The sequence below is a fragment of the Plectropomus leopardus genome, chromosome 9 (assembly GCF_026936395.1).
Source record: "Plectropomus leopardus strain MGB_pleo_1.0 chromosome 9, ASM2693639v1, whole genome shotgun sequence".
Taxonomy (NCBI): domain Eukaryota; kingdom Metazoa; phylum Chordata; class Actinopteri; order Perciformes; family Serranidae; genus Plectropomus; species Plectropomus leopardus.
The window spans coordinates 732,501-745,795 of record NC_142184.1 but is presented as its reverse complement, the minus strand read 5'-3'; the positions used below and the strand labels follow the sequence as shown (position 1 = coordinate 745,795).

Sequence of the window (13,295 nt, the reverse complement as noted above, 5' to 3'; positions counted from 1 at the left end):
AACGTGTCCGTAAATTGGATTTGCTTTTGTTCTTTTTGCAACAAGATTAAAATAAAAAGATTTCTCACGCTGAAGCAACTGCTGTCATTTTCATTTACACACACACACACACACACACACACACTGAGAGTTAATCTCTTTCATTAGTCGCAGCTGCACTGATGCTATTTTCTTTCAAACAGACGTGAGCGCCTCAGCATCTGATCCTTGCACACTCAGCAGTCTGATGAGCACGATGGTTTATTTAAGGCAAACGCTGAAGCGCGAGCTCATTATTACTGAGTGATTATTATGAATGAAAAAGATGCAGGAAAACAGAGACGAGTTTATGGGAGAATCTGCGGAGAGACGGTGAGCGAGAGCGTCTGCAGCCTGACGCCTTCTGTGGAGAGACTAAATATAACTGAGTTTGTGATGTCACGTCATGTGCTTCAACGCTATTAATAAACATACAGTTGGCTGATGCCTCGACATATTAAACTACACAACACACACACACACACACACACACACACACAGCTGGGACCTGCTCCAGTGAGAGCAGCAGTATCACTGTGTACAATTACTCTGCTACAGGTTAAAATCTACTTGAGTGAAAGCACAGAATATGAAGTAAAGTATCCAAAATAAAAGTTCTTGTTCTGCAGAGTGACTCCTTTCAGAGGAAGTTTTTGTGAAAGAAGATAAAAAATGCAAACTTTCTTTAAACATTAGATTAAAATGTTTTCTTTAAAACATTATTGCAACTTAAACTCTAAAACCCTAGAAACGTTCTAAAAAAGATGTAGCAAGATTTAGGGTCAACTTTAATTTCATTTCTTCTCAAACTAGGTTTAAGAAAAATGACAAATAAATCTACCTTGTACCTTGAAAATCCTGGAAACATCCTAAAACCCTACAAATGTCCTAAAATCCTAAAAAACATCCTAAAATCCTTGAAACGTCCTAAAATCCTCCAAACATCCTTTAATCCTCCCAACGTCCCAAAATTCTAAAAATGTGCTAAAACCCTAGGAACGTCCAAAAATTGTAGCAATGCCCTAAAATCCTTGAAACATCCTAAAATCCTCGAAAAGTCCTGAAATCCTATAAACGTACTAAAACCTAGAAATGTCCTTAAATCTTACAAACATCCTAAAATCCTAAAAACGTCCTAAAATCCTGCAAATGTCCTAAAATCTTACAAACGTCCTAAAATCCTCCTAACATCTTAAAATCCCTGATCGTCCTCCGGAGTGTTGTGACCTCTGACCTCCGGCTGGACACAAAGAGCGTTTTTCCGGCGGCCTCGGAGGTTTGAAGAAAGTCAAACCTGATGGCTGCTGTTGAATAACTGTAATGTCTTTAAAAAAGGAGCAACATGAAAAGCTCAGGAGTGTTTGAGGGGAGCAGCTGCTGTTTGTGTTGTTTTTTTTTACCTGACTCAGCGACCTGCGAGATGTCGACTCCCTGCTCAGCGGCCATGAAGCCCAGAATAGAAAACACCACGAAACCAGCAAAGAAACTGGTTCCACTGTTAATCAGAGCCAAGACGAAGGCGTCCCTGCAGGAGAGGACAGAGACGAGGGAAATTAGGTTTGACCACCATCACGAGAGCTAAACACCTAAAAATTTGTCAGTAATAATTAACACATTGATTCCACGTTCGTATGTTTGTTATATGTTTGTTTTCTCTGAGGGCAGCAGAGGAGGTTCGTATTTTTAAAAGCACCTCAAAACCGACCTTTTAAGTCTGGCTTTTTATTATTCTTTACCTCCTTATTGATTTAATGACTATTTATAATAATAACAACAATTACTATTATTATTATTGTATATAGTATAATAATAATAATAATAATAATAATAATAACAACATTATTATTATTGTTAGAAATAGTCAATAAATAAATAACAAAATAATAATTTATCTTTATCTATATAGCACCTTTGAAAACACAGTTTACAAAGTTCTTTGACAAATAAAGCAAAGCAGAGGCGTTAAACCACAGATTACTATTTATTTCTATAAATTAAGTCCGTGTCACTGTTTTACGAGATAGTACATCATTTCATTATTTTTAACTTTTTAATCTTACATTATACTTTGTACTTTTATCCTTTATTTATCTTTTATCTACTATTTAGAGCTTATTTTTCAATATTTACCTATGTTAAATCTTTTTCTACAATTCTACAATTCTACAATTTCATTTAGCAGACGCTTTTATCCAAAGCGACGTACAACACAAGCAAAAATTTAGACTTAAGGAAAAAACCCTTAGTAAGTGCAAAAAGTGCTTCAGGTGTGATTGGTCACAAGTATTGCCGTCTAGTGGCAGAAGAAGTGCCGCACAGCCCGCCCCCCCCTTTTTTTTTGTTGTTTTTTTTTAAACCAAAGTCATAACCAGTAGCGATCTCAGCATCTGAGATTCAACAATCTCAGTATCACTACTTACGATGACAATCAACATACAACATCACACAACTTTGTCAGTGCTAGATAATCATTAGGTGCTGGGTTTTGGACCTTCTGACTTAATTTACCCCAAAGGGCGCTTTTTGTTATTTTGCTTTCTGTGTAAGGATTTGTGTGAAATGTACTTGTAGCAGTCGTTGTTGAAGCGGTTGTAGCTGCCCAGAGCTGTCAGCGCTCCGAGCCCGATGGCGTAGGAGAAGAAGATCTGAGTGCCGGCGTCGATCCACACCTGAGAACAGGTCAGAGGTCAGAGGTCACAGGGGTGTGTGTGTGTGTGTGTGTGTGTGTGTGTGTGTGTGTGCGTGTGTGTGTGTGTGTGTGACAGAGAGTCAGCTCAGCATCTGGATATTTCCATTAAAAAATTTTAATACTAAAAGCAAGAAGAGGGTAAGTTTTTATTTTTTTTATGTCATTTTTAATCTTTTTTTATTATCCATTCTCCATTTCTTTGATCAATTTATTTGTTAATATGTTTTGGTTTTATTTTGTTTTGATTTGCTTGTCTTTATGTCTTTTCTTCTTTCTTCGTCTTTGCTTTTCCTTTTTTCATCTTAAGGAAGTTTATCATCACAATCATGATCATCATTCTAATAATAATAATAATAATAATAATAATACAAAGAAGAAGAAGAATTATAAGTTGTTTATTTTTGTTGTTATTGTTGTTATTTAAAAATCACTTAAATAAAAGACTCCAATAAGTCCGAGACAGAGACAGAGTTCAGGGCATCAGTACCTGTTAAGGTGTGAACTCACCTGAGCCTCCTCCAGTTTGGACCAATCAGGTTTGATGTAGTACATGATGCCGTCGTAGGCTCCAGGAAGTGTGACGCCTCTGACCAGCAGGATGATGAGGACCACGTAGGGGAAGGTGGCCGTGAAGTACACAATCTGAAACACACACACACGCGCGCGTGCTACCATAAAACACACGACTCAACTGTTTGTTTTTGGTAAATTCGCCGAAATGATCCTTTAAAAAAAACTTGTTGAAACAGTTGAAACAGGAAGTGTCTGAAAGGAGCAGCTGATGTTTGAGGCTCACCGTGTTTTTTACTGATTTTAATATTTTGAAAACACTCTAAAAATACTCTGTAAAAATTCTAGAAATACCATGAAGTAAACTAAAAACATTACAAAAATACTTGTAAGTATTTATAAAATGCTCTGTAGAAACACCCTGAACAGCCCTGCAGACGCTTAAGTTAAGTTAAACTTCTCGCATGTATAGCACTTTGCAGTTGCATTTTATGTATGAAAAGGTGCTAAACAGATAAAGTTTCTTCTTATTATTATTGTCTTTATGTCTTTGTACAATGTGGATTATTTTTAGAATTGCTACTAATTTAATCCTAATGAGAATGGTTATCTAAACTGGTTATCCTGTTCTCCAAACCTCTACCTTCTAATCCTGACTCTAACTCTTCAGCTGCGGCTCCATCAGCGGCTACAATGTGAAAAACTGTCGGTCTGCTCCTTTAAAAAGTGAGTTTCCATCTGTGAGAATCAGGTAAAGAAAACGACCGCAAGAGGAAACCAAACATGAACCTGATCTGAGGAAACAAAAAGAGAGGAGGCCTGCTGAGACTGAGCATGCACACACACAGACACACACAGACACATACACACACACACACACACACACACACACACACACACACACACACACACACAAGCACATGCACGCACACATGCACAGAGGGATGTGGAGTTTCAGCACCATGGAGAGCAACTGGTCCCAGGAGGAGTTAAATTTCAGTCAAATCACAGCGGACAGCATTTTTCGAGAATCTCACAAAACTTTAGGTCAAAACACACACACACACACACACACACACACACACACGTCTTTAATAATTCATTATAATTTATTGTAAATTACATTTGCTTGAATGTGTATCAGTGAGATCTATTTTTATACTTTTTACATCACTTGATGTACTGTTGTAGTTTTATTTTAGGTTTATATGTTTCTAGGGTACGTCTTTTAAGTATTTTATGGTGAAACTGAAAACTAATTTTCACATTCGTGGACAATCAAGTTTTCATAAATTCCTAAATTCCAACATTTTTTGAAGAAATGGCAGCAGTTTGCTGAGGGTATAAAGGTTTAAACACTTGTAAAAAGCACCTGAGAGCACGAGAAAAGTAATGTCACTCCAGGTGTAAAAAAGGGTTAATTTTCGTGCTGAAATGTTGTTATTTTGATTTCCTTACGTCACGCGCATTATAACTTTATACTTTAAATTAGATTTATGATTAATAATAGTCTTTGTCTCTGTTTTCACTAATAGCGTTTTTATTTATGTGTAACTTTAATTTTTATATACGGGTTCATAAATGTTTTACATGTGAGTGATTATAGTTCATGAGTTCAGTGTGGAGGTTTTCAGCTCACAGCGGTGTGTGTGTGTGTGCATGTGTGTGTGCCGCTCTATGAATGAACTCTCTCTCTCTTTTCCCCGGTGTGTGTCGGCCTCTCTCGCCCTGCTCTGATCCCACACTCAGCTTTCAGCCGCCTGCTGACCACGACAACAAAAACTGTTTCTGTTGGTACTGAGAGCCGTGAGAACTCTGTTTGACTTGTACAGAGACCAGAAACACACACACACACACACACACACACACACACACACACACACACACACACACACACACTTGCACTTGTGTGTGTGCGTAAACTTATTTGGCCAGAAAACTTTTCTCTTTCTAAAATCAGTCCACTGAGTGAGATTAGATTGGACCAACTTTATCGTCTTCTTCAGTAGAAATTTGTTTTTGTCTCCTACAAACAGCAATAGAAACAATACACAACACACCATTAAAAACCTACAATACTTAGTTTTTCTATTCTTTATCAGAATTATCATTATTATGCATTTTTTATTCTTATTTATTTCGTATCTTTTATTTGTTTATTTTAATCTATTTTTAATTTTATTTTTTGTCTCATTTTATTTGCCATGTTTGAAATAAAGATCTATCTTTCTACTCTGTAACTTAGTAAATGTGCACAGGTAAAGGTTTGCATGTTTCTAAATGGGAGAAAGTACATAAACAAAGGCATTAGTCTTTTTATATGCACGTGGGTGGGTGTTTGTATGTGTATTTGTACACATATGTATGTAAATATATAGAGATTTTAGTTTATCTTACTCTTAAATATATCATTCTTTTTTTGGTTTATAAAGGAGAAAACAACAAAAACAGGAACTGATGAAATGCAGGTTTAAAACTAGCGTGTGAGTGAGTGTTATCAATAATGAAAATCTGACAATGTCATGCTTGTATGCACAACTCTGAAAATAAAAAAAAACCTTCAATACACAGTAAATAATAGTGCAAACAGTGTATTTTAGACTTATTGTAGGAGCTGAGCTGGAAATTCACTGATTACACTCAAATACACAATCTGGACTACATTTAGGACACATGCATCAACACACACACAGTTATCACAACAGGAAGAAGAAAAGAGACTAAGATGAAAACTGTCACTAAAGGGTTAAAGGGTTTCCTCACCCCAATTATCTAATATTATGGTAATTACAATGTAATTTACTCTCATGATCCCAGAGTACACACACAGTACACGCACAGTACACATGCAGTACACACAGAGTACAGTAGATGTGTATTTCTCTCTGTATGACTCTCAGTCACGTCCCACTGCAGTCAAGCTGCCCTCCCACAGGACGACCAATCACAACCTGCCACCTCACAGACCCCCCACCTCCCCCTGCCGTAGCCATGACAACGCTTAAGCCTGCCATGTGACAGCAATGTGTACGGGTCTCATTGTCACGAGCCAATGAAACACACACACACACACACACACACACACACACACACACAGTGAATCACAGCTATACGCTCTCTTTTCTTTACGCTTCTTTGAAGGTTGCAGCTTTAAAGGGACAGTCACAATTTTTCTTAAAGGACGGCTGAAGGAGCTACATGCAGCAGAGACAAAAATAAACAAATAAACAAAAGAAAATTGCACAAACTAATGACAGAGGTGTTGTTTGGTTTTCTCGCTTACTGACTTGACGTATCTGTTTGGAAGCTGATCAATCGGGACCTCTGACCTTCAGCTGCGTTATGTAATTGACTGTAATGACACCAGCTGTTAGCTCGGTTCAATAACTGACAGACAGCGCAGCGCCCACAGCAGGATGTGTGTGTTCTGGGGACCCGTTTTCACACCGCAGTGTGGGGACTCTGGTCCTATCTGCACCCCCACAGTGAAATTTAACATTATTATTATTATTATTACTATTATTATACCCTCTTTGTTGTGCACTTTTCATTCAACGATGTAAGACAGAGTGTTTCACCAAAAAGAATTTTAAAAAAATGTTATGCAGAAAACAAAATGTAATAAATATCAGTAATGTGTAAATTATGGGTTACATTTCGGTATTTGCAATTTAATTTAGCATAAAGTCTTGGTTTTATTTCTTAATTTTTAATTTTCCCTTTCTTAAAACTCAACTCCAGTTTGGAAGTAATCTGTCTGAATTAAAACACATTTGTTGTTTTCAAGGAGGGCAATTTTTCAAGAAAATCATTTTTGTTAAGACTTACCACCATTTCAGAGGTTGTATATGAACAAATGGACTAATACCAATATGTAGAGGCTAAAGTTCAGTTCAGTTCTTCAGTTCTGTCAGGCTGCTTTAATAGCAGGAAGATATGCTCACACTCTTGTGGGGACACAGACCTGATTACACACTCATATTGTGGGGACTTACCTCTCTTTAGGTCCCCACAAGGTCACTACTTAGTTTTAGGTCAAGATTTAAGCAATTAACACCCATCCCAGTAGTACATGTCATGTGCCCAAATTAAACCAATTTTGTTGAAATATCTAGAGTGTATTCTATCAGTGCTTAAGTACAGCTGTATACATGTTAAATATTTTGAATCTTGTTTTGACACATTCACGATGTGGGGACTCACCTCCTATCAGGTCCCACCAAAATAGCCAGTTAGTCAAAGATTAGGGACTCTACCATAGAAGTGATCTGGTACAATGACAAACTATTTAGATTTAGATTCTCAGACCCTAGTGATGAATTTGAAGGTTAGATTTATTTGGATTTTATTTAGTTCTATACTCTGCTGTGCATTTTGCATAGATTATTAACAATGAGAACGTTTTATGTGACATAGAAATTGAGAGATTAGAGATAGAGATTAACAGCTGCCTGGAGAGTAATATTGCATTACCTTCCCGGTGGATTTGACTCCCTTCCAGACGCAGAAGTAAACCATAACCCAGACAGCCATCAGACACAACATGACCTCCCAGTTAAACTGCCCAGTTTCCTCCAGACCAGAAGAGATGTTCAGCACCTTGTTCCTGCAGAGAGAGAAACAAGGAAGAAGTTTAAATAAACACAACATAAAATCAAAAAATACACCTACCAGCACCTCTAAGACTAATTAACATGCTTTTTCTCATTGTATTTATAAAGGTGTTTTCTTTTTTGTTTTCTTTTTCATTAGATCATTTTCAAAATTTATTAATTTATATGTTTTCAAACACTTTTAAACACAGTCATGCACAGACGTCTGATGAGAGGTGGTCACATTAATAAAGAGCAAACCCCTAACCCTGTGCTTTCTATTACAATGACTACATTTACATGCATCAGGTATCGCTGTTTTTGCTCTTATTCTGAAAAAGAAAATAATTCTATTAACCCATTGCTAACCTCAGCAAATTGTCTTGATTTTTTTAAAAAACAAAACATGGAGAAAGGGCAATGAGCAACAAACAAAAAAAAAAACCCACAGTTAGCACAAAAAAGTAAGATATACAAGTAAATTCCAGAAATTAGTTTTAAAATAATAACAAAATATTAATGACGAGAAAAGAAGAAAAAAGTGCTTACAAATTGTAATAATTTTATAACATAATACCAAATATGTATTAGTATAATTAGCTATAAATATAGTTTTTCCCTAATTAAACTTTAACTTTATTGCTGCTGTAGTTCATTTAAGTTTAATATAATGGTACTTTATTTTTGCTTCAATACGTGACAGTAGCTACTTTATTTAACTTTATTGTAACTTAAGTTAATTTAATTATTTTGTATGTTAATAGTCCACAGTAGTTTAGAGGAGATTTCAAAATACTGAGATGTGTGCATTGTGATATGACCTAAAAATATGGCAACATTATTTTTAAGCCATTACTTCCAGCCCTGGTTTTATTTTATTTTATTTTTTTCTCAGCAGGCGCTGAAATAACATCAATGAAAGGTGACGTCTATCACTCCCAGTGTTAGCAGGCTAGGCTAAGGGATATTTAAAGGCACAGTGGTTGTCCCAAAAAAACCTAAGAGATTAAATCACTGATGGTACCTGGCTAACGTTGTGAGGACATGTTAAAAGGAAAACAAACAGAAGGCACCAACTCTCAGTTATAAATCAGCTGATAGATAACTTCCCTTCAGAGGACTGAAGGCGAAATAAATAAGTCTAAAAATGCTTTTTCCTCTTTTTTAAGACGTAAAATAATGCACAATAACTGCAGCATCATTACAGAGTTAATTTTCTTGTGACCTCCATGTTACACTTCAGTTATCATGTTGTGATTTTTGCAGATTATCTTTTATTGCAGCAGCAGATTAACCTCCTCCTGCTGCAAATCTCTTGATCCCGTCTGAAATATGACGGCGTGTTTTCAGCCCCACTGACTGTCAGCCTTCTGTGTTCTTCCCGGCGACCCAAACCCAACACATCAACAGAGTCCACGTGGCGGCAGAGACAGAAATAATGCTCCTGACACAGAAAGAGCTGAAAACACCACATTCACAAAGAAACGATGACTGATTGTCCGGATAGTTTCATCCTAACCGCAGTCTCACTCCTTTTACCTGAACCTCCTTCAGGTAAAAGGTAAAAGGTAAAACTCCTTTTGCTGTAACTTTTTGGGGATTTTTTGTTCTCTGAATTTTGAGTTTTGTGTGTTGTTGTTTTTTGTTTTCTTTTTTTAAACAATTTTGTGGATGTGTGTGGATTTTATTGTTTTGTTTGTTGAAGATTTTCCTGCTTTGCGTACTTTCACTTTAATACTTTTAGTACATTTTCCTGTAGTACAGGAAAATGTACTACATTTAGTACTTTTACTTGAGTAAAGGATCTGAATACTTCTTTCACCACTGGCTCGAATACATCTGTGTTTCTTTTGTAAATTTGGGGATGTTTGTTTTGACTGACAGCCGATCACAGTCAGTGTAAATGTCTCTGAGCAGCAGCTCCCTGCAGCAGTGAGGCTGCGTTGTCATGGCAGGATATTAACACAACAAGCACTTAACGAGGTGAAAATGTTTGTGAGGAGACGAAGCTCATTAGTGTTTGAACTCTTAGTGAGGTCAGCGGCTCTCTGAGGGGAGCAGGTGAGGTCAGCTGATGGTGACAGATTGTAAATTGATAAAAGACTTAATGAGTAAATGAAAGAATATAGATCCATGGACATAAACACAAAGTGTTGCCCCTCGTGCTCATTTCACATAAATAATAATAATATATCTATTACAATGTTAGTGAAGTCATTGTTGTTTATATTGATTGCTTCTGCTGTTATTGTCATAATTGGGCATTAAATCCTCTGCGACACGGAAGCAAATAAATACCAGAACAACACGTTCAACATTGTTCATTGTCGTCCTGTCAACCAACAGACCAGAACCCAGAACTCACTCCCAGAACTCGATGATGGGCGACCGTGCATCTGCCAGCTCGGCGCAGGTCATGTTGCCGCTGATGGTGATGTTTGCGAGGCTGCCGTTCTTGCAGTCCTCGTGTCGAAAGATCTCGATGCAGTTGGGCGTGTTCCACTCGTTGTCACAGGTGGACCACGGGAGGGTGGAGTTAAAGGACTTGATCAGGTAGTAGAAGCCCCAGGCCAGCACCATGATGTAGTAGGTGTTACAGAAAAACACAATCACCATGGAGGCGTAACCCAGACCTGAAGAGGAGGAGGAAGAGAGTACAACATGAGGTCTAAAAGCAAACAAAAGATTTATTTTTAATGAAATTATGTTTTTACATGTTCGCTCACATTTCATAGATAATGAATTTCATGATCTGTTTGTCTCATTTTAGTCTCTTTTCTTCTTCCTGTTGTGATAACTGTGTGTGTGTTGATGCATGTGTCCTAAATGTAGTCCAGATTGTGTATTTGAGTGTAATCAGTGAATTTGCAGCTCAGCTCCTACAATAAGTCTAAAATACACTGTGGAAACTAAATAGTTACATTCAGACTGTTCAGGTCCAAAAATGCTCCATTGAAACCCATTCAAACTGACATTTTTGATCCCACAGCCATCAGAGCAGAAAAACAGGACTTGTATTATTTCTGGGTGTCATTCTGGGCTTTTGACTCTGAATTTGTCATTTTGACTATTTTCCACCTGATGAGGTCATTTTGACCATATTTGGCATATGGAGGAAATACATGCTATTTCCACTAGGTGACCTGTCACAGTCAATGTAGCTGCTGATCACTGACATATCCCAGACTGTCAGCAGCTACACTCACACACTGACATATCCCAGACTGTCAGCAGCTACACTCACACACTGACATATCCCAGACTGTCAGCAGCTACACTCACACACTGACATATCTCAGACTGTCAGCAGTTACACTCACACACTGACATATCCCAGACTGTCAGCAGCTACACTCACACACTGAGGAGGAGGAAACTCAACATCATTCATTATTTCATGTAAAACGTAGTGGCATCATGAGAAAAACCTGACATTTAAAGGGTTAAATTTCTGAAAATTATCGAATATTTGATATATATGATTAGGACTGATGCTGGCTAAAAAATTAACTCAATAAAAGCAGACAATAATATTAATGTATATTATTTTTTACTTGGAAAAGCACATTTTATGTGCATAGTGATACGAGTGTGTGTGATATTAAAGCGACCACAAGAAGTTAAATGTTAATTTTTCACATGATCAATATTTGCTTCTGTCACTGTGTTTACATTCAGACTCAGAGGTGTGCCGCCTCTTTCATCAACCACGAATCATTATTACATCAAAGACTGAAAACAGGAAGCCGGCAGCAGCATTGAGGTAAACTGTTAAATTCCTGCAAACTGGGTCAAAACTGTGAATGTAAATTTATGAGTTTATGAGCTGCGGTAACATCTGAATCTGGAGGTCAGACTGACCCCTGTTATCAGCATGCAGGATTTATAACTGTTGGCTGACAATAAAGTTTGTCCTTGAAAGACTGAGAGCTCATGAACACTGAGCCAGGACGCCTGAAAACACAGTTAGTGTGAAATGCTGACAGATCTCCAGCTTTTAGGATTCCTGGGGTTCTCTATAGACGGCAGCGGCGCATGCCAACTTAGAAAAAAAAGTACAAGAAAATTACCTAAAAATGCATGATAAATAAGTTTTTAAAAAATAGAAAAGTCAAATAAAAAAAAGAAAAAAGAAAGAAATTACCTAAAAAAATTACAACAATTTTGTAAAATAATTTTAAATATCTAATTATGATCGTTATAAATAAAATATATACATTTTTGACATTTTGGGGATTATTTTTTAAATTTCTGGTAATCTCTGTAGAAAACATTTTGGCAAGTTCAATTTTTGTTTTGGGCAATTTTTATAGAGAATATTTTTTTTACAATTTTTCTTTCTTTAAAACATGCCTAAACCCAAACCCTGGTGCGACCAAAAACAGCGGTGTCAGTCCTGATCAAACTGCTTTTAGTGTGAAAACGTTTTGAAACGTTTTGGGCCAATTACACGAAGTTTCTCCCAGCTGACGTCAGAACAGAAAAAAGGAAAAACAACAAAACAAAATGACAAACGTATCACCCCGAGCTGCTCTGAGATCAGCAGGCGGCTCGATGTTGACTGATGGTGTCGAGTTCTGTGAATGTGGAGGCGGAGCTCCGTCGATGGCGCCGCAGATTTAAAGGTCACAGGAAGGTTTGTGCGGTAAACACAGCTAATGACACGACCATTAACAGTCATGTGCTCACCTGTAAAGATCGAACATCTGATAAACGCTGTGTGTGTGTGTGTGTGTGTGTGTGTGCGCGTGCGCGCGCGTGTGTGTGTTGCTGGTAGTTTTTCAGGCGTGTGTGTCGGCATGTACGGCGGCAGGATCACAGATTATCACTTCAAGATAAATCTCGCTGTGTGTTTGCAGACTGATGTGTCGACTCAAACTCACAGACCTGCTCGCTGCATGGATTTATGTCTGTTGCCACGGTAACGTGACCTGAAACGAGGATGTCGAGGGTTTTGGCCACAAAGACGGTCGATATCAGTTTATAGATCAAATAATAATCTGACTTTATACTTTGTGTTAATCTGAATCTTTAATCTTGGGTCCAGACTTTTCCTCTAACCCTTTGGAACCTTTTCTTTGAAATGTCTTCAAAAATAAAGGCAGAGGGCAAAAGACATGGCTCAAAAATATGCAAGAAATTAGTAAAAACTTTACAACAAATTCACCAGATTTTTTTTAAAATTATTTAAAAAGTTAAAAAAAAAAAAAACAAGAAAAGGTTCAGCTTTCAAAGGGTTAAAGTGAGTCTAAAGTCTAAAAGATGAAGTGTCTTTGTCGTCTGAATTTCGACATTTCTGATTAATAAATGAATTTCACATCATCGTGACGATCCTCTCTCTGACAGCAGACCGTTTGGAGGACGGAGGTGATCAGATTTTATGTTTTAATGTTCTTTTTTTGCACTTTATAAACTCTGTTGAGTTGTTTTTGAGCTGATGTTTTTGAGGTCAAAAATTTCTGTGGTGAATCTGCTTTTCTGATTTT

General features: G+C 37.2%; 1 protein-coding gene across 1 annotated transcript in view; it reads right to left on the bottom strand.

The window, feature by feature from the left end:
• slc6a8 (solute carrier family 6 member 8) overlaps window positions 1-13,295 on the bottom strand; it is a 98,169-nt gene that overhangs the window by 62,764 nt on the left and 22,110 nt on the right. Inside the window, exons 3-7 of the mRNA XM_088081558.1 lie at window positions 10,175-10,442; window positions 7,691-7,823; window positions 3,215-3,349; window positions 2,584-2,687; window positions 1,419-1,543 (exon numbers count right to left, since the gene is read on the bottom strand). Coding sequence (XP_087937684.1) covers window positions 1,419-1,543; window positions 2,584-2,687; window positions 3,215-3,349; window positions 7,691-7,823; window positions 10,175-10,442 — 765 coding nt within the window. The remainder of the gene's footprint in view (window positions 1-1,418; window positions 1,544-2,583; window positions 2,688-3,214; window positions 3,350-7,690; window positions 7,824-10,174; window positions 10,443-13,295) is intronic.